General features: G+C 43.3%; 1 protein-coding gene across 10 annotated transcripts in view; it reads left to right on the top strand.

The window, feature by feature from the left end:
* ARVCF (ARVCF delta catenin family member) overlaps positions 1-16643 on the top strand; it is a 482167-nt gene that overhangs the window by 384580 nt on the left and 80944 nt on the right. For all 10 annotated transcript variants that reach the window (XM_048514629.1, XM_048514620.1, XM_048514626.1 and 7 more), the window contains one exon: positions 987-1170. In XM_048514629.1, coding sequence (XP_048370586.1) covers positions 987-1170 — 184 coding nt within the window. The remainder of the gene's footprint in view (positions 1-986; positions 1171-16643) is intronic.

The following is a 16643-nucleotide window of genomic DNA, read 5'->3' as shown; positions in this document are numbered from 1 at the left end:
CAGACTAAAGGACCATTTTCTGCATCATCCTCTTTTCCGGCTGCTCTTGTAGAGATGATTTTGTAATTCTCGTTCTTGCTTTTTCAACCTGAAAAAAATGTCTGCTTTGGTATTCTGTCATGGGTAAATTAAACCTGTGAATCTTTATTTTCATGCCAGTTTCTTTTTACTTCTACCAAATTCTTCTGGTAAAATGTATGCCTTTTTCAGCATTATCTGTGCCACCATGAACTGACATAACAACACACACACAAACATATGTGTGTGTGTTTGTGTATAGTTCTATAAATGTACACACCTATGTGATACTCAAAGCGCAGTCCTAAATAGCGTTACACCAGTCTAAGCCCATTAATTTCAGCAGGTTTAGACTGGAGTAACTCTGCTTAGGACTGTGCTGTCCCTTGCATAATAACATTTGTCACCCTCTTTGATGACTGTGTTTTGTATAATGACCCAATTAAATGTTATGTGAATTCATTCCAATACTTATAAGCTATTTATTTGTCGTACAGTACACATTGTTACTTATAGAGCTGCAGAATTTGTGTGTGACTTTGGGATTAGAGAGTGGTTCTTGGTTAGTTGTAACAACTTTCCTTCCTCTGTCAGATCTGTAAGATGCTATTATATATAGTAATTGACGGTAGTAATGCCTGAATTTTGCTGCTATGTTTGAATGATGTTTTGAAATTACCCATTAGATTGAACAGTAACATCTCATTTGTTTGAACTTCAAAAACATCTATTTTGCTTGGGTGACTGGGACCGCTAAGATGGAGAGTTAGGTGGACAACCCAAGAGGCCTTTGGAGACAGCAAGTCATTCAATCCCCCCCCCCCCACACACAATTAGATTGAATCTGCATGGTGTGGGGAGGCGGCCATGCGAATCATTGAGGCTGAGGGAAAAGGATTTGGTATCCAGAGCCTGAAGTAGCTCTGATTAAAAACAGACTCTTCTTCTCAATTTTCTCTAATCTAAAGGTACCCTTTGGAACCTGTCATCCTATGAGCCCCTCAAAATGGTAATCATTAACCACGGTCTTCAGACACTGACCAATGAAGTGATCATCCCCCATTCTGGTTGGGAGAGCGAGCCAAATGAAGACTCAAAGCCTCGCGATGCCGAGTGGACCACTGTCTTCAAGAACACGTCAGGATGCTTGAGGTGAGATTGGGGTGGGCATTTGCACCATTTCAACCTGTACTGAAGAAATGTCCATAGAATGTAGGGAAATCAACTTTATGCACAAAGGTCTACATTATACATCTAAAACGTTGTTGTACGTATGCATACACAAATGCACTTCATCCATCCATCCTTCCATCCTTCCATCCTTCCATCCTTCCTTCCTTCCTTCCTTCCTTCCATCCATCCATCCATCCATCCATCCTTCCATCCTTCCATCCATCCATCCATCCATCCATCCATCCATCCATCCATCCATCCATCCATCCAAATCCAATCCGTCAAATCCATCCGTCATCCAATCCATCCAAATCCAATCCAAATCCATCCATTAAATCCAAATCCATAAATTAAATCCCATCCAAATCCCATCCATCCATCCAATAAAATAAATGTCCATCCGATAAATCCAATCCCGTCAAATCCCATCCCGTCAATCAAATCCATTCGGGTTCTGTATGCCTTAGCCCCTCATCATGTATGGGCAGACGAATTGGCTTCCAACATTCATAAAACACTTAAATTCAACAGATTACAATCTCAGTTATAGAAAAACAATTTAAAATCCCACTTCAGTTCCCATGTTTCCACAGATGGCAAAAATGTCTCCAATCATTGCTGAGAAAATAAGCTGAATGAACAAAGGAAAACAGGAAAGGAAAAGGGGAAAGTGGATACACAAATAAAACAATAAAAGCTAACGTCTACATTCCAAAGAAATTCCAGAGAAATATTTGCAGGCAAAAGATCTTCAGTACATGTGCAAAGTTGCATTTCAGGCAGAGTAGAAGGCAAAAGCATAGAACAAGGAGGTACAAGTAACTGCTGATAGAACAGCATTTTAAAATCACTTTAAAATGGCAGTTGTGAACTTGTGACTGCAACAGGTTCTCCCTCATGTTTAGTTTGGCCCTCGTACAAATGTGTCATCTTGAGGCACAGGATCAGGGACCAGGAAATAATAATTATATGTTGCAGTATTCTAAATGGTTGTTGAAGGCATGCAAATATGCTTTCTGTCCAGAGATGTCTGGAGTAGCTTTTGATGTGGTGTGTCCCCGTTAGCTTCTTCCGGGTATTCCTGCAACAGAAAACATAGCTTGGAAAGAGTTTATTGTACCAAATTATACCTTTTGTACATTACAGTTGTTATCATAGAAATGAGTTGCTGAGTCAGCTCCTTGAATGCAGCTTTGCAAATAGCCAGTCAGCTTAGGACATGGCTATTAAAATTCTGGCTGGGGTTAATCTGAATGTAAGAATTGTATCTGACAACTATCTTGGAGCAGGAAATAGGCAAATGTTCCTTCATCTGTATGGGGCATATGTGCAGGTGCATGCGGAGAGCTGGGCAAAAGGTATCGATCAACCTCATCTTCAACCGTTCTCTTCTTTTTTTATCTTGTCTCTCTGACCAAGAATCATTATTGCCTCATGCTTCCAGAACGTACATAGTGGCATCCTCTAATAATAGAAGTTTGTAAATGCTGACAGAGCTCTGGTAAATGTGTGATGGATCATCCACGCACAAAACAAATAGATGGTTATTTTTACCCTCTCCTTCTCTAACAGAGATAAATCTCCGACAACTCAACTTGCATGGGCAAATAAAATCATAAGTCCTGAGCAGTTCCTTAAATTTGGCAGGGCCTGATGGGTAGACCTGACTTGTTTCCTAAGCTTGAACAGGAAAAACGAAGATCTGCTCTCAGAATCAATGGTGCACGTTTTATTTACCGTAAATTCACGGAGCGTGATTGATTTATCGTTTGGATATGGTTGGAATTTAAAATCTAAAATTACCCCAAAGTGCTAAAAATTGGCAGGGATGGTGCAGAGGGGGATGAAAAATGAGGTCCTGGGGAGATGGATGAAGGCTTAACTGCCATTGATTCAAACACAATTTTGGAGCTAGTTGTGTGGAGCAATTTTCCTACCGTGAGAGACCAAAGAGTCTGTATCTTTTCAGTTTAGAGCAAACAGTTAAGTTGCAGGGACAGAGATTGATCAGATTGTATATGGGGTGGAGAAAGTGGATAGAAAGAACTCTTTCTCCTCCTGTTAACAATGTGAGAGCAACCAATGAAGTCGATGAGCAAAAGGTACAGGACTGGAAAAAAGGAAGTCCTTCTTCACTCAACTGGTCATTAGGTAGAGAAATCCATTGATGGTTAGACATAGGGATGGTCATGAGCTGAGATGGCGTTAAAGAAGAAGAGTTGATTTTTATAACCCACCTTTTCATCAAATCACAGAAGCTAAGTGGATCATTACTTGAAAGGGAGAGCACCAAGGAAGTCTCTGCAGAGGAAGGTGATGGCAATCCACCAATGCTTCTCACTTGCCTTGAAAGCCCCTTACCTGGGTCACCATAGATTGACTGCTACTTGACTGTACTACAAACACACACAGTTCAGACATTACATGGAATCACAGCCTGAACCATGGTATGTAACTGTACTGCAAACCATGGTTTAAGATGATTATTCTTTGGCAGATCATAAACTGTGGTTTGCCAGGCATCACACTAATTCCACATCAGTAGGTGGATATGACGATGTCCCAATCGAACCTTCCAGAAATATCCCCTGCTACTCCCCTGCTGAGGTTGTATCCCTTCAGAATCTGTAGGACGTGACCTATTTGACTATTATCCCAAGTTTTTTTAAAAAATCAACTCCTACATTTGGAAATAGGCAGTCCCATCCACAAGCCAGGCACCCAGTCACGGCACCACACCTGTGCTTGGCCGCTGGCTTCAAAGAAGTTTCTGGGCAGCGTGGGGAGGTTGAAAAGCCTCCCACTGCTGAGAAGTTGCAATGAGCTACACTGTCCAAAAGACTCGCTTATGTGTGAGCTGTGACCCACCATCATACTCCCAGCAAAGGCTGGGAGGGAGCCAATGAATGTTGGCTTCTCTCCTGGCCCCTCCCCACCGCCACTGCAGAGGCGTGGCACTGGCGTGGCATTCAGTGCTGGGGGGCAGCGGCTGCATGCTGGCAGGATCACTCCTCTGCTGGGGTAAGTGCCCTGGGAGGGTGAATCTGTCAGTGCGGCCACCACTCCCTGGAGAAGTCCCCCCCCCCTCCCCAATAGGGCTATTAGTGTGTCAGGAATAAAGATTTCTTGCTTAGTCTTCTTCTTGATATGCAAATTCCTAATAAGTATCTTGCAATTATTGTCTGTGCTTTTGCATCCTCAAGGGCTGACTGCTGTAATACCCAAAGGGTATTTTAATATTCTGGTTGAGCGTGATTTGTGCTGCTGAAGGGATGTGCTATATTTAGCACTATTCTGGTGCAAAAATCATGTCTTCCTAAGTGTGCTTATTGCAAGAATAGCAAGTTGAGGGAAGGTGCTATAGCAGATTCAGCGCTTGTGCATCTACAGTATCATGTTCTTCCACACATCACTACAAGGCCAATGTACTTGTGCCAGGAGGCTACAGATATTGTAAAGTAGATGCTGCTTCACTTTCCTTGTTAGTGTTGCAGACACAAGAGCAAATTTGAACAATCCCAGATTTTTAGTTTCCTTCATGTACACTAGGGTGAGATGAACCTTAGAGTGATATGTACCTTGGGGTGAGATGTACCTTAGATGTACCTTCATTTACCTTAGGGTAAGATGAACAGACTGCCCCAGGGTTACCGAGTGAGTTTAATGACTGAACAGGGTTTTGAACCCAATATAAGACCAACTTTCTGTCAACTACATCACAGTAGTCAGAAAGAAATGATGTGGCTGTTTTGTATAATGCCAACTGTAATTTAATTTTGCCTACAATTCTCTCATGTTCAGCAATCCAGCAATAGGATCCTTGAATCCTAGGAATGCTTGAAATGTTTTCAGGTGAGCAAAGATGAGGTTGAGTCAAGAAAATGTGCATAGTAACAGAAGAATTAATATTCTGAGCTACAAAACTTATGTTTCATTTTCAGGTGTGTTTGGTATGGAAGACTTTTATGAATAGCCTACACAAAGTGTAGGCTCCTGTTGCTGTTCTTTTGAAACTTTCAGGGTTTATGAAACCTTATAGTTCATACAAAGCTAATAAAGGATGTTACATTCTCCCTTGTAGTGCACTGGAGTGTACTTCAAGCTCTTGTCTACTGATTAATATGTATCTCCAAAATGGTTTGTTCATTTCTATTCCCTGGCCTTGCAGCCTTTAAATTGCGTGTGCCATTCTCTCGAGAATAGCTTTTATAAATGCAGACCATACTGAAGAGCGTTTCAAAAGGCCCCTTTATTGGAATTATCTGCAGTTCCATAACAGATATGGGGCCTTTGGAATGGGATTTAGATGCCATCATTTTTCTGCCTGCTCCTTGTTTCCAAACGAGGATATTCGACATGGTACAGCCTAAAAGATTTATCAAAATGCACATTAGATTCCCCAACTACTGCAGACATTAAGTTAATAATCAATAGATTCGGTTTAATTGGGTGTTCTTCCATAAGTGCAGGGGTCTGCAACCTGTGGCTCTCCAGATGTTCATAGACTACAATTCCCATCAGCCCCTGCCAGCATGGCCAATTGGTCATTCTTCTGAACATCTGGAGAGCCACAGGTTGCAGACCCCTGCATTAGTGGGTACCTCTGTTGCAGTAATGTAAGCAGTGGGCTCCTTTGTTGCCAGAGAACTTTGATTATCTTTAATGAAACCACCCTTCTGAAGGAAGGGAGAAGGTGGGCTTCAGTACAGAAGACTCCTTCGCCATAAGGGAGGGGTAACAAAATTTAATAAAATGAATTAAATAAAGAAATATATGTGAATTATCCCAATGATTATTGCTTTTAGCCACTTGAATTTGGTGTGGGTGTTCACAATGAGGAATTGAAATTTTCGGGAGGAAACAGTGGCATCAAATAAAGACACGTGAAGTTGTAAATCTATTAAAAAATCCTATGCCTTGTTTGTATGGGAGATTGTAGACTGAGAAAGACATGGCATCCATGTGTCAGCTCTTACAAAGCCTTATCAACTGCTGTTCTCGTGGATATCTTTCAGAAGAATGGACAATCCAACCTCTGACGCCATATTAAGAATTAAGAAGAATAGACAATTCCACTGCTGCCACCATGTGGTGTTCTTTGTGTATCTGGGATGGAGGGGCAAACTACTCACTTATACAGTCAGAAACTCAGTAGGCTTATATAGATATAGATATGTGAAAGTGGTTTTCTTCAATGTGGTTGCTTGATCGCGAGGGATTTTTTTCCTGCCACAGATTTTTATGTATGGTAAAATTTTGGGACTGAATCTGAGCTTCCTCACATTTTCATCTTGGTTAGAAGGTCATCCGTATGAATAATACAGTTGTCCCTTCCACATCCCCACTTTCCCCATTGTGGTTTTGATATATCTGTGTTGGCATAAGACATTAAATAGGAATTTTGGGGGAGTTTGTGGAAGCCACAGACAACACACGAAGGCCAACTGATGACACAGAAAAAGTTTGGAAACTCAGAAATGCATAAAACATATGTATAACATTGTATACTATCAACATATTTTATGTTTTAATGCCATAAACACACACAATTTCTTTTTAAAAATTAAAAGAAAAAAATCAGACTTATTTTTTGGTATGCAGGGAGGACCAAAAAACTTTATGCAGATTTCCAGATTGCGGGGGGCGCCACACCCCTAACCCCAGTGATGCGGATGGGACAGCTATCTAGCTGGTGTAGTGGTTAAGAGCAAGTATCTGCTGTTCCTGGTTCCCCATCTCTGCCCATTAACTCACTCTTAAAGGCACAGATCTCATCACACCCAGTAGTCGCAAGATTTCTGGTTTTGTTAAAGCCCTTTAAATTGCTGTTGTAGCGATATTGCTGTTATTGCAGTTATACTAATATTGTAGACCCTTTCCAAAATTAAACCACCACCCCCCAAATGAAAGAGGCAAAGCAGTTCTTTGGACCACACTCTGCTGAAGAAGGGGACCATGTCCTAGAATTGATACTCTCTCTCCCCCTCCTCTCTACACACACACAACTGTTGCTTCCTCCCTTCCTCTATACACATACAAATGTTGCTTCCTCCCTGCCATGCCCCAGACCTACCCCCGCTACACTCACAGTGGCAGGGGTCCTGGGGTGCTAGTGTGGCATCTGGCATGGATTTCCAGCACCAAGGAGGGTGGCGATGGCTGTATGCCAGCAGAATTGCCACTCCAGGGAGGGCAAATCCATAGGCTTCGTGCCGTTTCTATGGGCAAATTTCCCTCTCCCCCTTTGGATGGATCTGTTAACATTTGTAGTGAACCAGCTTGTTGATCTGTTTGGCATGGAAGGGCACAATAAGAAATGCAAGTAAAAAAGGAAGAAAGAGGCATATGTCTAGTACAGGGGTAGGGAACCTGCGGCTCTCCAGATGTTCAGGAACTACAATTCCCATCAGCCTCTGTCAGCATGGCCAATTGGCCATGCTGGTAGGGGCTGATGGGAATTGTAGTTCCTGAACATCTGGAGAGCCGCAGGTTCCCTACCCCTGGAGCCGCAGGTTCCCTACCCCTGGAACATCTGGAGAGCCGCAGGTTCCCTACCCCTGGTGGGATTTTGTGAATTGGGATGTTCTGACACTGTCTGGGCTTTAGTTTGCTTCTTTTTTTCACAACATGGGGACTAGATTTGAGTCAGGTAGCACCCTAGAGACTAATAAGATTGGGGGGGGGGGGGAATAAGCTTTCAGGTATCTGACAAAGGGATCTTTGATTCTCGAAAGCTTATACCCCTAAAATCTCTTTCGTCTCTCAGGTGCTACTGGACTCAAATCTAGCCCTTTTTACTGCAGACCAACACAACTATTCTCCTGAAACTATCAACATTGGGACTGTTTATCTTTTGGTGCTTGCTTGGAGTTGCAAATTCACAGTGACGTTGGCTGTAGAAACTTGAGGGTATTAGATCTGTCGACGCTGGCTGTCGCTTGCCATGATAAATAAATGAAACAGTCTGCTGTGTCGCACTAAGTATATCATCAAGATGGTGAACACCAGCTGAGAATACATTCTGCAGCCATCTGTTTAACTGGCTACATTGTTGGATCCCCTTTTTGTCTTCCCTGATGCAGCAGCTGGATCTAAGAATTCAACTGAACAGGGCTAACTGCAAATTATAATGCTTGTTTTCTAATTTGGGAAAACAGTATGCATTCTGCAGGGCCATAACCACAGCTGGGGGCAAATGGGTACCCCCCTCCCCCCCCCCAAGCACCTACCAGTTTTTCAAAAAAGCAAACTTTCAAATGTACAATTCTGTTTCATGAGCGAGAATGCTTTGTGTTTAGAATAGGAAAGTGTCTGAGTTAAAAAATATAAAGGGATGGCTGGTACCCCCTACCTCCCCCAACATGCACGGTTCCAAACTGCACCCACCTGATCCATTCACTTCCACCATGCTAAAGGTTTGGATATCTCAAAATCACTGAGCCATCCTGAAACAAATCCCCCTTTACCTACTATGACAGTGCTTAGAGGAGGTAGTGAAGGAAATTGTGCTGTAAGGAATGTGTTAACTCAGTGTTTCCCAACCTTTTCAACATTGCGGTACCCTTGACCTCGCTCTTCATATCTCCCGGTACCCTGGGGTGGTACGCTCCTGCCACCCCCACCCCACCCCACAGAGGAGCGCCCAGGTTCAAGCACTCAGAAGGCGGAAGGCCCAGGTCTACTAATTCCCAGGGTACCGCAGAACCCAGGTTGGGGATCGCTGTGTTAATTATAAGCAAGGAAACTATTCTGAACAAAAATAACTGTTCCTGTCCAGCACATATGGTTTGGGCACTAGCAATTCATTGACAGTAAGATACATTTTGGCTTTGCAAACACATTCCAGAATTTGATGTTGGGTATCAGAAAACAGCTGTTTTTCTCTTTTGGGGCACCTCCATCTGATAATATGGTGCCCTCAACTGGGGAAGAAGATTGCCTGAACCCCTTTTGATGTATTCTTTTGACACTGGGCTTTCTGTCCTCTGTAACTGTGTAGCAGTCCTTACGTGCAGTTTGTTTCATTAAGCAGGGAACCAGGTGGAAGAGAAGAGGGAATATTCATAGTTGACTGTGTTTTATAAATGCTTTTAAAATAACTTGAATTTAAGCACTGGCAGTTCACAGCATGCCTGTGACACAGTCACAGCAGCATACATTTCAATTATTCTTATTATTATTTTGCAAAGTCGATGAAATTTACCCAACAAGTCACTGAGAGTGGGTGGCACTTGTCAAATTCCTCACCACACTGTTTAAATTAAGCAGATTTTGCTCTCTGCTTTTTCTTAGGCTCAGCTTGAGGAATCTAAGGAACTCTCTTTGGTCCTCCCCCAGTTATACCCAGTTAGACAGTTTAAATTATCTTGCTTACTCCATCTGCTGTTGTTCAGGGTCTCTGCAAAAGAAAGATTCTTCCTGATACCTGCTATCTGAGAATCCTTTAACTGGAGAAGTTGGGGATCGAACCCATGAGTGCACGAGGACCAGACTGAGAGTTGAGGATGGCCAGACGGTGCTGAAAGAAGTTTCCCCACACATTCTGTTGACTCAGTTTTTTGGCAGAAAATCTGTGTCGAAACGACTTCAGATTAGTGTTTTCAGACACATATAGTGTTCTTTTGGGGGGGGGGGGGTCGGTTACTAAAAAATGAGATTTGCCTCAGTCCCCTGCCTTCACTCCCTTGTTGAAGAAGGATAAGAATTTGGATTTATACCCAGCCTTTCTCTCTTGTTAGGCATCCTCTCAGGTTTGCAGAAACATCTCCCCAGTCCATACCTTGTTCCATTGTGTGGATTTTTTGATCCGCTTGTTGAAATTAGGTTTGGAATTAGATACAAGATAAATAATACAATGAGAATAACAACAAATAAGAATTTAGAACAAGCTCCAACAGGGAATTGGGGGGGGGGTAGGGTTGGCTGATCCAGGTTGGGAAATTCCCGGAGATTTGAGGGGCTGGATCCTGGGATGGGAAAGGACCTCAGTGGCCATAGAATCCACCTTCCAAAGCATCCATTTTCCCTGGGATAACTCTGTAGTCTGGAGATGAACTGTAATTCCAGGGGAACCCCCAGAGACTGGAATCAGTAATGGCACCTCTAACTGATTGACTGTAGCCTGATACTGTTTTCATAAGAATACCAGGTAAGTCTGTTTAAGCAAGGTGTTCCATAATTCTAGACTCCCACCCTCGACTTTGGTACAATTCACTGCCTCTCAGTCCCAATTTGGACTTTATTAGAGGACAACTTCTTCATTTCCCCCACTAAGTATGCAGGATCATTGAACTCAGCTTCCAGGGAGGCCTAAAATGGAGGCCTAGCTAAAGCAAATTCTTAATTACCGGTAGCTTCCAAATCCTGTTTGCTGGGATCACGGCATATGGCTGTCTCGAGGCTTCTTTCTTGAACAAGTGTTCTCAGTTCCTGCCTGTGCTGAAGGGTTTCACTTCAGCTCCTGATGTTTAGCTTGTAATAGCACTAAATTATGCATTACTTTCAACTGCAGAATCATTGCCTGGTTACATGCCACCTTCTTGTGCTTCACAACCAGCTCCAGAATGTAGATTAAAAGTCGTACTCTGGTCTGTTGCCTGTGGGCGCGTCTTTGGAAGGAATGTGAGTCCCGTACCTCCTGAACAAGAGTGTTTGGCTCTGTATCCCTGGGATCTGATCCAAAGCAGGCTTCAAATGGCAAAGACTCCCCCTGCTGTTGCATTCCTTCACTTTGTTCGCTTTTCGGTTTGAAATAGTAAGCCATCTGGAGCTACAAAACAAAGGCAGAGTATAAATATTTTAATTAATCAATATATTCATCTGCTGACTGTAGGCGTGCTTCGTGCATCTGATGAAGTTCAGTGTAGCCAATGAAAACATATGCTGCAATAAATCTTTAAGACGCAATGGGACTCCTCCTCACTGATTTTCTTTTTGTGGCGGAAGATTAGTACCTCTGAGTTCCGCAAAGTATCTCTCGCTCCATGCACCTAAACTCGGATCTTCAAGACCCTAATTACCAACCAATGAATATACTGTAAGACTTGGAGTAGCTTTGTATGCTCAAAGAGTCCAGTGAGAAAGGAAGTATAAATGATTCATTCTTCCTGTTCTGACACATTTGGGCTTATTTTGCTACAACAGACTAACACAACTACTTATTTTAAAGCATGACTGCCAGCACCCTTAAACTTTCTGATTCTTGGAAGACATTCCATCATCTTGGAAGGAAGTTAAATTCTCTTGATTGTCTTGGACTTTCCTAGGTATTCACAGCTGTTGGTTAAGGCAGATTAGGTAAACCCCACATGGGGACTGTGTGGTAGTAATTTGTCTTTGACTGATAGGGAATCTGTAATTTCCATCATTTCTCATTTGTTCCTCAGATTTAGACAGAGCCTGATAGGGAGTAAGGAAGGTAGGTTATGTGTGGTGTAGTGGTTAAGAGCAGGTGACTCTAATCTGGAGACCTAGGTTTAATTCCTCACTCCTCCACATGCAGCCTTCTGGCTGACCTTGAACTAGTCACAGTTTTCTCAGAACTCTCTGAGCCCCACCTACCTCACAAGGTATCCGTTGTGGGGAGAGGAAGGGAAGGAGTTTGTAAGCTGCTTTGAGACTCTTTGTGGTTCAGAAAATCCAAACTTTTCTTCTTCTTCCACATGCAAATACCTGCCAAGCTGTACCTGTCTTCCAGCAGGCAACACAACCTTTCTTCAGATGGTCTTCATGTTGTGACAGATCTAAAGCACAGCACTTCAGAGCAGAGCTATAATTCAGAAGCTGGGCAGGCACCAAGTGTTCTCTTACTGTCTCTCAGCAGTCCTTTGAACCGCTAGACATGACGGGATTGCAAAGCGAGACTCCTGCAGAAAGATCATCATTAAGATGACCTGCAGATATTATTGTGAAACCTATTTTTTTCATGGACTAGAAGCAGTTTTATGTATAAAAACTGTACATTGCAGAGGTCAGGGGCACAGTTGCGGGTAAACTGGGCAAGACTGCAGAGTTAGACGTGTATGTCCTTATTTTTGTGCTGAATATCAAAAGACTTGACTATGTGACATGTCATGAGCCAGCCCTTGGAAATGAGGAATCCGATGCAGAGCCGGACAACCCTGTAGACCAGGAGCTCCCCTTGGAGTTCAGGACAGGGACACAGTTGAATGCCGGTGAGCCATAAGGCCTTGTTCTGCCCCCATCTCCACCTGGAGATTAGTGCGGCAAGGGCCCATTTGACCATGGGCTCAGCCAGGCTTGTATCCACCTTTAAAGTGCAGCCTTCCAGACAAGAGCTGGATACAAGCCTGGCTGAAACCAGGGTCAGATGGGCCCTTGCCACTCCCATTCCCAGGTGGAGATCGGGGGTGGAATCAGCTGGCTGGCCCCACATCCGAACTCCATGTAGAGATGGGGACGGGAAAGGACAGGGTATAAATTCAATAAAATAAAATAAAGCAAGCAAGATAGGCTACCTGCTTGACTCTGCTGCCCTCTCGTCACTCAGTAAAGGCTTTGTTCACTGGTGTTATTTGGTGACCTGGCAAACCTGTACTCTCTATAGATGCCAGTTAACAAAGCTGTTACCGTGTGGGGGGATCTATGCACCATGGGGGACTTCTAGGTTGTGCAGATGCAACATCTGCAACGGGGCTGTTGTGTGTTTGGAATGTGCACAGGCTCCCTGGCTCTTTCTTAGGGCTTGGTTGCAGATGGCACTGCAGACCTTAGATTAAATCTCCCAACATATTCTTCAGCTGGAACACTTGAGAAGAATTTCGATCATGAAGAGGGGAAGTTTAATCCTTCCCCCCCGCATATCGTTTTCTCTGTAAAAGCCATGCGTGCCCCAAACTGCCATCAACCCAGACAGCTGCGTAAGACACCCTGTCAGCTTCCTTCCTCATAATGTCTGGCTCCTCTCCCAGTCCTTAAAGGTGGTGTTTCCCAGTGTCAGGGCACCCCCTGCTGCTGGCTGTTCCCTCCCACCATCTCTCTGAGTCAGAGTTGCTTCAATTCCGCTCAGTTCCAGTCTCCTGTTTCCGATCACAGACACCTTCTTGCTGTCTCTCTATTATTAGCGTTCGCGTTCCCTGAATGTCAGAAACCAGCCTGCTTTGCGATTCAGTGAAAAGTGAAATTCTTTTTCATCTCTCTGCCCGGAATAAAGGGTGCGAGAAGGGGATAATTTTTTTTTTTTTATTGAAATCAGCGTCGATGCGTCAAGATGGCATTTTAACATTGTGGGAGCTGTTCACGTGGTTATCATGGAAATATGCAGAATGAAATTCAGTCCATCGCTGATGATGTTCTTAATGTTTATGGGTCACCTTGGGTGGACGTCAAGTCAGAAACTTTAATGAGAAAAGGGATCTGCCAGCCGGAGCTCCGCCTCTTGATGCCGGAAGCCACCAGGGAGTAATATAATCATATCGAGAATCCTCATGGCAGTTGTCAAGACCAGGCGAGGTTCCATGTTTCCCCATTATGGAAATATGGTGTCTTTTTTAAAAAGAGCCTGCCCAAGCCTTTGAATCACATAGTTGTGTCAAATGTTGCCTGCCAAAGGGAAGAGGGTTTTGCTACATGTAAACAGAAATATCAGCACCACCTCTTCCCATATTAGCCCATGCTACCGTGTTTCCCCGAATATAAGACAGTGTCTTATATTAATTTTTGCTCCCAAAGATGCGCTATGTCTTATTGTCAGGGGATGCCTTATATTTCTGTGTTATTCTCTGTTTCATCAGGGCATACTTCCAAACAAAAAACTTTGCTATGGTTCTTTACTTCTTTGGGGAATGCCTTATATTCTCGCAGACTTCAGCAAAACTACTCTACTACATCTTTATCTGAGTTCCTCCGGGGACAAGTCTTATATCTTGGGAACCAAAGGGTAGTTAATATTAGGACACAGCTCCTGGTTGCTGTATGAAACAGGGCTGTTACGAGTGATTGCTGTGAAACCTTTTACCATAAATCCATTCCTCTTTTAGGAAAATGTGGGGGGGAGACCCTGAAATACTATTTATCTTTTTTTTCCACCAGGCACATAGTTGGTTTAAGGAACTGTTTGTTTGTTAGTCCTTTAAAATGCTGGGAAAATGTTCAATAAATATTTCAGAGAAATAACAAATGATTATTTGGGGTCTTTTGCAGTGGAATCTTGGGGATGAGCATCAGAGTTTCTTTATTGAGGACTGCAGATCAGATCCCTCAACCAATTCAACTAACAGTTTCCTCTCGTCGTTTAAAGCCTTCCTTGAATCCAGGGAACCAACTCAAAAGATCTACTGCATTTTATTTTATAAATGTAATGGGTGTTATAGAAATGTGAGAAGGCTGATTTTCACTCAGATTTTTTGTAGTTTTGGTGAGTAGAATTATTTAGAAGTGAAAAGAAACACTCTCGGGGAATGCTTTGCATGTCTACTCCACAGAGATGTCTGGAATGGTTTTTATCATTTTATGAGCAGTTTTTGCTGTGAGTCTGTTCGCCTTGGCACATAAGAACATAAGAACATAAGAACAAGCCAGCTGGATCAGATGAAAGTCCATCTAGTCCAGCTTCCTACTGTTATCAACTTGCAGTGGCCCACCAGGGTGCTCCTTTGGGAGCTCATTATGTAGGGGATGTGAACGCAGCAATGGCCTTCTAAGCGGCTGCTTTTTTTGCTCCCAATCTACCTGAAGGTCTGTTAAAAGGCATTTTGCAATCTCAGATCATAGTGATCAAGATTGGTAGCCATAAATCGACTTCTCCTCCATAGCCCATGTCCAAAGCCCCTTTTTTAAAGAAGCTATCCAGGTTAGTGGCCATCACACCACCTCCTGTGGCAGCATATTCCAAACACCAACCACACATGCAAGTGGAAGAAGTGTTTCCTTTATTAGTCCTAATTCTTCCCCCCCAGCATTTTCATTTCAATGAATGCCCCTGGTTCCTAGGTAGATAGGGAGAAAGAGAGAAAATTTCTCTCTTGTCAACATTATTTTACCCTTGCATAATTTATGTAGGACTTCAATCATTATCCCCCCCTCAGTCAGCCTCCTCTCCAAACTAAAGAGTCCCTAAACGCTTTGCAGCCTCTCCTCATAGGGAAGGTTGTGCTCCAGTCCCTCAATCTCATCCTTGTTGCGCCTTCTCTGCACTTCTTTTTCTATCTCCTCAATATCGCTTTTGGAGATGTGTATGCGACTAGAACTGGACACAGTACTCCAAGTGCGGCTATCGCCACCCACTGCTTTTATATAAGGAGCATGACAATCCTTTGCAGTTTTATTATCAATCTTTCTAATGATCCCCAGCATAGAGCTTCTGCCTTTTTTTACAGCTGCCATGCATTGAGAGTTGACATTCCCATGGAACTATCAACTAAGACGCCTAAATCCCTTTCCTGGTCTGTGACTTATAGCACTGACCCCTGTAGCGTGTATGTGAAGTTTGGTTTTTTTTGCCCCTATGTGCATCACTTTACATTTTGCTACATTGAACTGCATTTGCCATTTCTGAGCCCACTCACCTAATTTATCAAGGTCCGCTTGGAGCTCTTCGCAATCCTTTGTGGTTCTCACCACCCTACATAATTTGGTATCATCTGCAAACTTGGCCACCACGCTACCCACCCCTACTTCCAGGTCATTTATGAATAGGTTAAAGAGCACTGGTCACCACTGGCACCTTCTTTGCTGAGAACTCTTTAAATCAAGAATGGATTCCTAACATCTCTTCTGGCCCCTTTCTTCCCTTCCCTTCCCCAATGCTAACATTTCCACTACTGATGAGTTTCTACAGTGATAGGAATTTACTTTTCTTTAACATTTACTCAAGGCCTCTGCGTTTTGTTTTCCCAAGGAAAGCCAATATTTCAACTGCCATATAAATCCTCGTTCCATTATTTCTGCTTGGCAAGGTGGCTGGGGCTTGTGGATTGAATTGAGGTCCTTTGCCTCTGGAAATTTGCCTCTTTGGAAAGTGAACAGGAAGCAGTATTGGGAGGTGTGGTTTGCATTCAATTGTAGTGATATCTTCCTTAGGATTATCATTTCCTTTGGCATCTGTCTGAGAAATAAGCCAACTTGATCTCCATGTGTAGAGTATTCCTGATTACCTGTTGCTGCTGGCATCAGTAGGGAGGTATCTTTTGTTTCTGTGCCCTTCTTGTTAGTGTGTGTGGATTTAGTTATATGTTTAGCAGCTGTTGGAACAAGGATGTCGTGATAGCTGAACCTTTAATGGGATCTAGCAGGGAACTTCTTACCGAAAGTTGTATAGAGGTTAGTAGGCATTCTTATATTCCAGATGTGAGTGGACTATATTCCCATCAGCCCCTGCCAGCATGGCCAACTGGCCAACTGGCCATGCTGGAAGGGGCTGATGGGAATTGTAGTCCATAACATCTGGAGTGCCAAAGGTTCACCACCACGGGTATATGCCATGTAACCAGTAC

This window comes from Sphaerodactylus townsendi, linkage group LG13 (assembly GCF_021028975.2).
Source record: "Sphaerodactylus townsendi isolate TG3544 linkage group LG13, MPM_Stown_v2.3, whole genome shotgun sequence".
NCBI lineage: Eukaryota > Metazoa > Chordata > Lepidosauria > Squamata > Sphaerodactylidae > Sphaerodactylus > Sphaerodactylus townsendi.
This window is presented reverse-complemented; position numbering and strand designations above follow the sequence as displayed.